General features: G+C 39.9%; 1 protein-coding gene across 1 annotated transcript in view; it reads right to left on the reverse strand.

The window, feature by feature from the left end:
* The window catches only part of GRM4 (glutamate metabotropic receptor 4), a 384,313-nt gene that overhangs the window by 331,527 nt on the left and 40,026 nt on the right, over positions 1 to 12,760 (reverse strand). The window contains exon 2 of the mRNA XM_087719931.1: positions 673 to 1,599. Coding sequence (XP_087576057.1) covers positions 673 to 1,203 — 531 coding nt within the window. The 5' untranslated portion in view covers positions 1,204 to 1,599. The remainder of the gene's footprint in view (positions 1 to 672; positions 1,600 to 12,760) is intronic.

Here is a 12,760-nt window from a genome sequence, read left to right on the forward strand (position 1 = left end):
AAAGCCTGCCATTGTCAAACATGCACCACAAACAACTTGCTCTGTCATTGCTATAATTAGCAATGTTAAAAGGCAATGTGTGAGAAGTCTTCAGAATATTTTAGCACCCAAAGATAAATCAAGCAAGCCGGGTGCCCTCACCTGCCCTTAGGGCTGACCAAGCCCCCAAGATTTGGAAATTTCAGATACACCTTAAAAAAGGTCTTCTCCCTCTTGCTGGTTTATAAATGGCTTGTTAGCATAGAGCCATCATTCATACTCTTTCATTCCCAGACAGCATCTTCTGAAGTACACCCGACATGAATATTCTACTTGACATTAAGGTCTAGACACTGGGAATCTGGGCAGCATCTGATAGGATTAGAATTAGTTTTCCTTGCAAAAGTGGAAAGCAGAGGTATTTCCCTACCTGAATAAATTCCTCACAGGAAACCAAGAGCTCTTTAAACACCCTCAGAATACAAAAGGAATGTTTGATCTCCTTTCCCCATCACATAGCAAGAACTTAGTTTTCCATAATTATTGTTAAAACCACTTTAACGTTTTTTCCCCCACTTAACAGTCACTGGCAGCAATTTTAGCACCTGCAGATTGAATTGCAAATTATCTTGCGCAGCTAGGAGAGGAGAGGAGAGGAGAAGAGGGAAAAAAGCTAATAGACTGCAATCTTACCTTAAAAAGGCGCAAGATGTTGGCCACCATAATAGAGACAGAGCTGCCAGATGCACCAATTACTCCAACCACGCGTTCCGGTTTTGTGATGATAGGGGGGCCCCCATTAACACAACGCACCTCAGTACTGTCCTTCTCGATTAGGGCCTGAACAAAAGTGAGGGATTGCTCCAAAGCATGAGTGTCTCGAGAACAGGTATCCAGGATGCGGGCCCCCAAAGTGATGTTTGGAAGTAGTTCAGGATCATTGTTGATTCGATCCAGAGCAAAAAGCATGGCCTCGAGACGATGAATCCCTTTCTCCTTCTTTAGTTCTCCACAGGCCTTTCCCTCAGAGCCGCGTCCGTGAACAGGGAAGAGGCCTCCTAAAGTGATATCCCCATCAAGGCGAATGGAGTTCATGTGGGGGTGCCCTTGGCCTTTGGGTTTGGCTGTGCTGACCGGCTGATACCACCAGCCACAGCAGACACTCATGAACAAACAGAAGGAGAGTTGCTCCATGCACACAGATCCCCCCTTCTTCCCAGTCATCGCCAAATCCTACTTGAAACTCAATCCCATCAGCCTAAAGATCCATGGAAACCAAGGATTGTATTCCCGAAATCTGGGTTGGAAATGGCTTCTCCCAACGTATCAAAGGGCTGAGACTAAAATGGCCCACTGAAGCATTCAAAGCATGGTTTCCTTTCTCCTTAATTATCTATCACTTTTCTGTCAAGATTTCCAATCAACTCTACTATCCATTTCAATGCAGGTGCTGAAGAACAGAGAGGTAGCTGCTTCCGAAATGAATTCACAAGATCCCTTTCCAAGCCCTCTGAAGGACCATATCAGGGCAGCTAATGAAGAGCACCAGGTTTTGCATAATTTTATGGAAGCAGAAGTGGGCAAAAAGAACCTCTTTTCTTCCTTTTTTTTCTTCGGTCCCTGAAAGGAAGAAAGAAAGGGCATTCATTATTCAAATCTTTTCTCAAAAGGCATTACGTTGTAGCACAAAAAAAGCTCCGGGATTTACTTGATCAGAGTTTTTGTTATGCTTTGAGAAAGGCAATGTTGGGTCAAAAGCAACACGCAAGGGAGAGGGGAGAAACTACATCTGAAGATACCTAAGCTCCATATCTTATTTATGGATTTGAAGCAGGCCTTCCATCAATGGAAGCTTACTGGGCCATGAGGAATATCTAGTCTTTTAAAAGTCAACCTGGATTCTTCCTTGAGTGGAAGGTGGGAAATTAATGCATTCACTTTGCTTTATAGGTGCTTGGTACCACTGCATTATTTAAAAGAATTGAGGAAGGGGGAAAGGAAAATAATGTTTGCCTGCTTTGTAAAAGTCAAAGCAGATATTTACTCTATTGGGAACTCAATATCAAAATGACCACACATTGGATTTGCAAAAAAGCGATACAACTTCAACAAATCAATACATTCACTTTTAAGATGCTAGATAAGTGTAACAGAGAAAAATAGGAAAGTTATATTCTGTGCTGTATAAAAACACATTTGACCCAGTGCAAATGTACATTGAAAGCAGGGTTTCAGGCAGGTTTACTTTTTTATTTCTTGCATCAAATAACAAAACAAGTAGTTGTTTCTGTCCTTCTGATTAATCACGACAGTGTAGAATGTGTGTGTATGTGTGTATGTGTATGTATGTGTATATATATATATATACACACACATACATACACACACATATATATATATGTTCCTTGTCCTCCTTGAGAAGCATAGAGTGTTCATCACAAATAGGAAGAAATGACAAAGTTGCACTTTAAAACATCAATCAAACATCTGCACATTTTTATCATAGACTTCTAAAGGAATTCTCCTTGGAGAATAATCCAAGCCTTAGGCATGAAGGTTTACTGGTGATGTGGGCTAATTATTCTCTCTCAGCCTAACCCACATCATGGGGTTGTTGTTGTGGGGAAAACAGGACAAAGAAGGGTGAGTAGAGTAGAGTAGAGTAGAGTAGAGTAGAGTAGAGTAGAGTAGAGTAGAGTAGAGTAGAGTAGAATAGAATAGAATAGAATAGAATAACCGAGTTGGAAGGGACCTTGGAGGTCTTCTAGTCCAACCCCTTGCTTAGACAGGAAACTCTACACCACTTCAGACAAATGGTTATCCAACATCTTCTTAAAAACCTCCAGTGTTGGAGCATTCACAACTTCATTCACAAAAAGGTGTAACTTAGGTTCACCATCTTGAATTATTACTAAAAATAATAATAGGTAGATAAATAAATGGTAGAAGGTGAGTATATAATATTATAATTTGTAAATTATATTTATACATAAATTACCTGAACTTTCATGTGTCTGATGCTTAAATAGGAAAAAAGCTTTTTAAGTGCTGAATGAAAATCTTCTGTGGATAAAGTATTACAAAAGATGCAAAGAGTTTCCTAATATGTTCATTTTGGAGACCATTCATGCTTTTTTACGTTTGTGACTTCTGGGAACAGAGGAAAAGAGGCACCTCTTGGGTGGTGAAGCATCACTTTCACTAATAAGACCTTAATAAATGTTAACGTTTAATGAGCAATATTAATCAAGCAGACTTATGTTTGCAGTTACGGACACATTCTGAGAACAGGTTTCTAGGATTTGAGGGAGTTTTTCTCTCTCATCTGAAAATACAACTTGGGATCTTTTCACAGACAGGCATATGCTATAGTTTCATATTCTATAGCTATAACAGTAGACATTAAAAAAAGGAAGTACGTCTAGCAGATATATTTAACAGACCACTGGAGAATAGGTGAACCATTGACATTTAATGATGAATAAAATTCTTGTGGGCTATGTAGAATTGGAATCAGGGCTTAGATTTAGTATGTCATAACATAAAAGAAGGACAGCCTTTGTACATTTCAGTTTGTCCCAAAGGTATCAGCTGCACTTGTTTTATCAAAAGAGATTTTCTACCAATGAAGTTGGAACAGATTTTGTTACTCGCAGATTAGATACTAATACTGTATACAATGTGATTGCCATTAGCCACAGTAGTCTTAGATCAGCTATCTGTGGGGATTTTGCTATAGCCAATCTTTTTAAACCACATCAAGAAATCACCCTCACGAACCCTGAGCCCTTTTTTTTCCATTATGCGAGACACAATCACATTTCCCTATTACTATGTACATCTTTATCTTCACTCCTATGCAATAGATCACCCCCTAAATGCAGAGACCGTCCTCATGTCATTCTGGCCATTTCCATCTCATTTTTATGGTTAGTTTTTCTAGCTTCTGAACTCGCACAAGGAAGGTCTTGTGCACTGGATATATGTAAGGGGAATGGCTTCCCTGCCACCCACTTGTTCCTTCTAGAATAGTCACACATAAACACATGCCTGGCTCTTCTCATCCTCCTTGGCCAGCATCCCACTGCAATGATGTTTACTTGTGGCTGCTTGGCTGGCTGTGTCACAGGCAGCTCTGTTGGGAGAAGCCCCTGGCTCGGCTGGTATGGTAGACAATCATTCAGCCTCATGAAACATTTTGCTGCTCCTGCATTATGAATTTTCTTTGAATGGGCACCATAAAAATGCCAGGAGACATAATGAACAAATTGTGACATTCTGGAAGAGGAAAGTACCATACCCGAGACTTGTAACATGACCTGCAGTAGCCTGCTGCCTTCGAGATTACTAAAAAATGCCATTTTCTCCCAAATGTTAAAATTAGACTCAACTGCTTTGAGAAGCAGAGGGCTTTTTTTTTTTTTTTGCTTTGAACAGTGACCACCTTGGGGGTAGCTCTACTTCAGATTTTTCCCACTTCGCTTAGTTTTGCCTACTACCAATATCCTGTGTGACCTTGATCCACTCATTTTGCTTCAGCTGTTTTCCCTCCCATTGATAGAATGAACTAATAGTGATTGCCTACCTTAGTAAAAAAAAATTAAAATACCCACTTAAGCACCATTGTTTAAGAGTCCTAGTTTCATGCCCTGATATTGCTACATTAATCTTTATAATGTGATGACCTCCCAGAAAATAATATTTCCCTCTTACTATTAAAACACAGGCAACAAATTATAATAAAAGGCCACGGGGAAAAATGCAGGAAAAGAAACAGAATCATTATTCAGTTTGAATCCATCTCTCTGTGCATAAATAATCTTGCTCAAGGAAAGATTATTGTTAACAGTTGACTGCAATCCTTAGGTTACAACATTGTAGCCTCCCTCCTCAAGAGAATGATAGTGCCCAGAAGCTGTTTGGATGTAGCAGGCAGAAACCTCAAGGTTTTTCTTTTAAAAAGTGATACCACAAGAATTGACATTGTACAGGCAAGAATATCCAGAGTAAGACCTCACTCAAAGTTCTCAATTTAGATTATGTAAATAGAATACGTTTAGTCAAAACTAAACAAACCACCTTATGGCTTTGCATATCATATGACCTCAGAATTGCAATCTATACATCACGAATTATAGTTTAAGCACAATATGTGAACCTATCATAAGGAGGAGGAAGTAATGAAGTGCTGAATCATCCTAGACCTTGGCTATTTCAAGGCAGTAATGGTGTCATCACTATGTAGGATTTGGAGGCTTCTAGATATTGATCTGGGTGTATCAGGCTGGATTCCAACTTTGGATAGCCTAAAATTTGATCCAGAATGGATTTATAGAGCTTTGGCAGCCTTTTAGTCACAAACCATAAAATGTTATGTCTAAGGGTGGGAATCAAAAACCACTTTGCATTGTTGCAGACATACAGATGATTCTGCTATAAAGCTAATTTCATGGGTTCAGAGTCAGCAGTCCTTCTCTCATTCTCCACTTGATGTCAATATACAAAGTTCACACACCTTAAAAGTCACCGGTGTCCTCTCATACAGACAAGCCATTTTTCTTTGTTTTTCTGAATGAGATGTAATTGGCTTCCTTCATCACAAGGGCTGTTGTGAGGATTAATTGTGCATTGTATGAAACTCACTTTTGAAAATAAAAAACCCTGCATTATATCTGAACTAGAAAACAAATAACTTTTCAGTACTGCCCAGTCAAATGTTACGATTATTTTGCAAAGCAGAGCTGAATTGAAAAGACTGCTCATAGATGTATTTCATATTCCATAAAGCACCATGAATCCAGCCAAGGTTTCCTTGGTTATCTATTGGCTTAGCAGTACTTCAATACTTTCTTGGGTAAACTTTTATATAGAGATGCCTGTCTTTTTTTATATTTATTTTCCCCTTTGAATGTTGAGGCACTTCAGTGGCTGATGACTTGCAGAATCACAGGCACTGTTTGTAATATGGGCTCAAAACACACACTGTATTAGCAATAGCAATAGCAATAACAATAGCACTTAGACTTATATACCGCTTCACAGTGCTTTACAGCCCTCTCTAAGTGGTTTGCAGAGTCAACAACAATCTGTGTCCTCATTTTATCTACCTCAGAAGGATGGAAGACTAAGTCAACCTTGAGCTGGTGAGACTCAAACTGCCAAATTGCTAGCAGCCGGTGATCTGCAGAAGTAGCTTGCAGTACTGCACTCTAACCACTGTGGGTTAAGCTCTTATCCACGTAATGTTGAAGTATGCATTCCAAATCCAACCTGAATTTTACATATCACTGATTAGCCATTGATTTTAGCACAATGTTTGATACCATGGACTTTTAAAATCATTTCTGTAGCTAGTTCTCTAGCAGCAGACATCCCACCCCCAGCATAAGAATTATGAGAATTACTGTTTTTTATTAATTACAGATAGATCAGACACTAATAACCATTGGCCCACAGACCTGATCAACTTCTGGCCTGATTCACTGGACATGTTTGAAATTGGGCGTATTGTTTATGCATGCAGAAAAAATAAGGGAAATGTATTGTGACATACAGCATATCTCTATTCATTTTTATGTAGTGATTCCTACCTACAGCACAGGGGTGGGTTGCTAATCCCATTCCAACCGGTTCGGTTGGAACGGGGCCGGTGGCATCCTCGTGCACGCGCACAGTTCACACATGCATCTTAGCGCCTGCGCGATGCTCCAGCTGCTCGCGGAGACTCACGCAGGCGCTGTATGTGCCATCCATCTGCTCGCGGACAATCACGCAGGCGCTGTATGTGCCATGCACCTGCGTGGAAGCGCAGAAGCCTTCAAAGACCGGTAAGGAGCACGGGCGGGTGGGTGGGACCTTCGCCATTCCCGGAAGTTACTTACTTCCGGGTTCGCCGACCAACCCGTTTGCGGGGACCGCCGCAAACTGGTTGAAACCCACCCCTGCTACAGCATGCAATCTCCAATATGCTATCCCAAATTAATTCAAATCTTGGTCCAAAATAATTTCCTTATCTCTATTGTAGGCTCAGCCTTTCCTCAGTGCTGGTCATGGTGTAGGCTAATAGAAAGAGTGAGTTGGCCAATATCAATGACTGAGCTTCATAGTTGATTAGGAATTTGAAGCTGGCCCTTCCCCTAGACCAGGGGTTCCCAAACTTTTCTATAACCTGCACCCCTAGAACGCTTCTGATATATTCTCGCACCCTTTACAAAAGTAAATAATTATATGCATATAATTATGCATATGCACTATAATTTTGAAACTTCTAAAATCAAGTTTTCACACCCCCTGGAATATCGTCTTCCATCCCCGGTTGGGACCTCCCCAGTCTAATAGCCCAATCACTATACCCAGAGGTGGTATTCAGCCAGTTCCCTCTGGTTCGGGTGAACCAGTAGCAGTGGGTGTGGGAGGCTCTGCCCACCCACCCTGGCTCTGCCCACCTGCCCCAGCTCTGCCCACCCGCCCCAGCTCTGCCCACCGGCCTCAATGTAATGCACGACCTTCTGCACAGAAGGTCACATTTGCAAATGAGTAGGGAAGGTAAGTGAATCCCACCACTGACTATACTCCATGTGCCATTTTGTGTGGGTGGGGGCAAAGCATATTTGAATATGAAGTAAAAGTGAAGGGAAAAGATCCAGAATAATCAAGACCTTTTATCTTTGTTTTGTTTGTTATTTCCTTATAATTAAATATATGAACATATAAAACATTCCCAAATACCAAGTGAACAAATTTCAAAGTCATAATGGAACATCTTCCTTCATTTTGTCTCTGCACCTGTGGTGATCTTTCATGATCTGGGAATCACTGCACTTTTTACGTTTGATGAATGAAAGCTTTCTTTTCAATGGTTCAGCCTATGGGTTTCTAATAGAAAACTCTGCTGCCATGGCTTTCCTCTACTGTTGCTACATGAACCATGTCACCATGGGATATCTTTCCCATTATTTCAAGATCAGGATCATCTTTCGGTCACACATCAGTGGTGTGATTGTTAATTTGCAATAACAAACCAATGTTAACAGCCTTTGAATCAACACTGGAACCTTGAATGTGCGAACAAGTCCTTGGCAATGATGCTAGGAAGGCCTGGGAGCTTTAATTAAGGGTCAGCAGATAGGTAGGTCTAGGAGTGATAATGGATAAGCAGATAGGCCATAATGTTAAATGGAAGGGAAAACGAATCGCTCAATGGTATGGAAACAGATTCATAAAATTCAGAAACGAACTGAAAGAAGTCATAAAAATTCTCATAGACCATATTGGAACAGCCTTAGAAGCTGAGTAACATCAGAATACTATTATTGCTGGATTATGTGAACAAATCAGATATTAGAATATAAAGTGTGATTTGGGGAATACAAACCATCGTATAAATATGCCAGAGTAAAAGCTGCCAAGAAAGTCAGCCAACATTTGTCCATCAGGGTCTAATTTTCTCATACCTAAGTTAAAAGTCCTATCCACCAGTCTTTGAACTGGCAGTAAACTATACCATTATAAGCATTAGTGACCCCCATCCCATTGCAACAATGATACTCAGAAATGGCTTATACTTATTTGGACAGGGCAAATTCAGCAAAGGAATTGGTAGATTCTCCCACCATTTTTCTCTCCCTCATATGAATGCTGTCAACCATATCTCCCTTTATGGATTGGGGAGGAGGTGAGTTTTGCCCAAAAACTAGAGCAGCAAGTTTGGCACAACTGCTTTACATGGAACTGTTCAAAGAAGGACATTATAAGTTGATATTCGCTGATTGTTGAACTTCTTTGGATACGGGTTAAGCACTAGTCCAGATTATGTGGTATAGGGCAGTGGTCTCCAACCTTGGCAACTTTAAAACCTGTGGACTTCAACTCTGGGAGTTGAAGTCCACAAGTCTTAAAGTTGCCAAGATTGGGGACCACTGGTATAGGGAACAGATAAAGACAATATCATGAGATCATGAGGTCACAGTAGAAGAAGAAAAGGTGGAATATGTCAGGGCTGCAGTTAGATGCAAAAAAAGAAAAATGATTAGTCCATAGACCTACAATTCATTTAATTCAAGTAATATCAACTGAGGCCTGCATGTAAGGAAGTTGCTTAAAATATTCAATAGAAGGGAAACTGTAGCGTAAAAAAGGGCTTGTTTGAAATAGTAACAGCTATGCTGCGAGGATAAGAGTGGGGGAAGGCAATTAGGTAAAACATCTGCCTGGCCAGAAATTCTGAAAGAGAACTGTCAGATGCAAACGGCTGGAAGAAGGCCATCAGGCCTGAAAAAACAGGCAGCCTGGAATAGGAACAGATAAAGGGAGGTTTTGTTAGGAGAAGGGCTAGTAGAGTACTTATCTCATTTCATTGATTCTGCTCCCAGGAAAGAAATAGAGCAAATGAACTTGGGAATGCTATTAGCATTCCAGGCAGAGATAGGGTTGGGAGAATGGGAAGGGGGATACTTAAATTGGACACAGTTTAGCAGTACCAGTTGATCCCCTGAAGAGCAGCAATTAAAGAGCAGTTTAGTGCTGAAAAGTGACACTCTGAATATGGAAACACGAGGTCTACATTCATTAACTTCTCAGTGATCACAAAGCCTTTTTGCTCCATTTCAAAGGCCAAAACAAAAGTTCCCCTGCCAGTTCCCATCTGCATATTTTGCTACTGGAGACAGTAGGGATTTAAGAATGCAATAATTCAATATTACTCTGCAGCATATGAGCTGCTAGAGCCAGGATCTTTAACAGGCAGGGATCCTACCCTGCAACCATGGGAGAAAGAGACAACTAACTCAGTCACAGTGCATATTAGCATATCTGACCCTTCAATTGTTTTAGGCCAATAAACTAGCTGAGAATAAGGTACAACCAACCTTGCAAAAGATGGTAAGGCTTTTGCATCATCAATGACTGCCCAAGAGAGAGAGTTTCAACTTGCATTAATAGGCTAACCATGCTGAATTTCTTTTGTATACAGAAATTAAAAATACAAGAGTCCTGCCATATGAACACTTTTGATACATTAGAAATACAACTGAGTCTGTATGTCCTGATTTCTTCATTGGAATGCAGCAAAAGTTGTGGCATCACATCACCCTTCTTAACAACTGCAATGCCATTTTAAAACTGACATTAGGCTAAAAGTAAGTAAAGTTACTTACTGCTGGTTATCCAATGATTCAAGAGTTAGATCTTAATATCTGCTTTATTAATTAATTTAATATTGTCAGTATGTGTAGCAAAATATAGAATGTAAGAAGTAAAATCCCAAAATTTTCCAACCCAAGAGAAAAGGCAGCAGGCTTCATAAATGGGGGAAGAGGAGTCAGCAATTATAAACATATAATAAAGGTATGATTCTTCATGGTAAATTATCTTTGAATAACCAGAGAAAGAAATAAGAGCTACTGTAATTAAGAAATGTAAAAGTCCTCCCGAGTCTAAAGTTACTAATTATACTCTCAGTTTCTCATAGTTTGCTCTTCTTATTTAGTGACCGAGATAAAGAGGTTTACATGTAATATTTCTTTGTAAAGTATCTATAATAAACTACTGATAAGGCATACTCCTGCAAATTGGCCAGACATCCTATTTATGTGGAAATGAAATAGCTATAACCTTTGTGATCTTTTTCTCACTTTTAGTAGATACATCTCTTTCCTATAAATTTCCTTTCCAGGAAGAATTAAGTTCCTGAGAATACATGATCCCCAGAATGAAACCTATAGTAGTATTAGTTATCCCCCTAATATCAAGGCATACACCTGTTGCTTAATGCTTTGTTGTTTTATCCAATATTATTTTATGGGGTGTAAGCTCCAACATGCTTCTCCTTACACATAATATTTCTACCTTATGAGCTGTATAGGTTCCCAATAATTTTCTGGCTATAAATAAGTGGGCAGTTATCATCTATAAATCCCTTTATGGCATAAAACCAGGTCATCTGCAGGACTGTCTGCTCCCCAAACAGAAAGGGACAAGAAGGGCATTTCATTAAAACAATAATCTCATTGTTTCCCACATGAACAATGTGGTGACCCCATTCCCTTTGGAGTGACCTTTCCCTTACTTTTTGTCTCAATCCAACAGTCTTTAGCAAGATGGTTTAGACCTGTCTCTTTACTTAGGCTTTACATTTATCAAAGGCTTTGAGTCAGTGGGATTCAAAAAAAATTACTACTGGTTCTGTGGGTGTGGCTTGGTGAGCATGGTGTGGATTGGTGGGCGTGGCTTGGTGGGTATGGCAGGGGAAGGTTACTGCAAAATCTCCATTTCCTCCCAATCAGCTGGGACTTGGGAGGCAGAGAATAGATGGAGGCGGGGACAGTCAGAGGTGGTATTTACCTGTTCTCCGAACTACTCAAAATCTCCACTACCAGTTCTCCAGAACTGGTCAGAACCTGCTGAATACCTCCTCTGCTTTGGGTCTCTGTGAGTCAGAACTTCTCAATTCTGTTCAACATTTTATAGTTAGTATCTTTTAATGGGCTATGCTATTTAATATTAATTAGTTATGGGGAATTGTCTTTTTGTATGCTTACTTTACTTGTATGCATAAATAAATAAACAATTAAACATATTTGATTATGACATTTTTCTTCTCTGAAGGAATTACACTACAAGCAATCCAGTACAAAGCAATTATGGTCCATCCATCAAAGTCCATCAATTAATGCCAAAAGATGATGTTTTCTGGCACAGCAACCAACTGGTAAGATGATACAACAGTGATTTAAAACTTTTTCTTTCATTTGTTATAGGGATCTTGGAGTCCTAGTGGACAACCATTTAACCATTTAAATATGAGCCAGCAGTGTGCAGTGGCTGCCAAAAAAGCCAACACAGTTCTAGGCTGCATAAACAGAGGGATAGAATCAAGATCACATGAAGTGTTAATACCACTTTATAATGCCTTGGTAAGGCCACACTTGGAATACTGCATTCAGTTCTGGTCACCACGATGTAGAAAAGATGTGGAGACTCTAGAAAGAGTGCAGAGAAGAGCAACACAGATGATTAGAGGACTGGGGACTAAAACATATGAAGAATGGTTGTGGAAACTGGGTATGTCTAGTTTAATAGAAAGAAGGACTAGAGGTGACATGATAGCAGTGTTCCAATATCTCAGGGGTTGCCACAAAGAAGAGGGAGTCAAACTATTTTCCAAGGCACCTGAGGGTAGAACAAGAAGCAATGGGTGGAAACTAATCAAGGAGAGAAGCAACTTAGAACTGAGGAGAAATTTCCTGACAGTTAGAAAATTGTGGAACAGCTTGCCTCCAGAAGTTGTGAATGCCCCAACACTGGAAGTCTTTAAGAAGATGTTGGATAGCCATTTGTCTGACATGGTATAGGGTTTCTTGCCGAGGCAGGGGGTTGGACTAGAAGACCTCCAAGGTTTCTTCCAATTCTGTTATTCTATTCTATTCTATTTTTCGAAGCAAAATGTTCCAGGTAACATCTGGAGATTAACTGGTCTCTCAAAATGCTCCCAATGTCTTCTCATATGCCTTTTCCCACTCTGACACATTGAATCTAGGCTACAGTGTAGTTTTCAAATCATGTCCAAGCATGACTAACTTTTCTGTTATGACCATGAGTATTCTTTTTTCTCTCTCTCCTTCCATTGTAATTTCAAGCTCTGTAAAATCTGCTGTTATCTTCCTCACTACACAATTCGCCAATCCCAGATTAGAACAATGAGAAAAATCACATTTCTTCCTTCAGTCCTTCATCTTGTAAAACATCTCCTTGACTCATCATCATCATAGTCATCAACAACAAC

The sequence above is a fragment of the Thamnophis sirtalis genome, unplaced genomic scaffold (assembly GCF_051295495.1).
Source record: "Thamnophis sirtalis isolate CommonGarterSnake01/CBP01778 unplaced genomic scaffold, rThaSir2_p1.2 scaffold_7, whole genome shotgun sequence".
Classification (NCBI taxonomy): domain Eukaryota; kingdom Metazoa; phylum Chordata; class Lepidosauria; order Squamata; family Natricidae; genus Thamnophis; species Thamnophis sirtalis.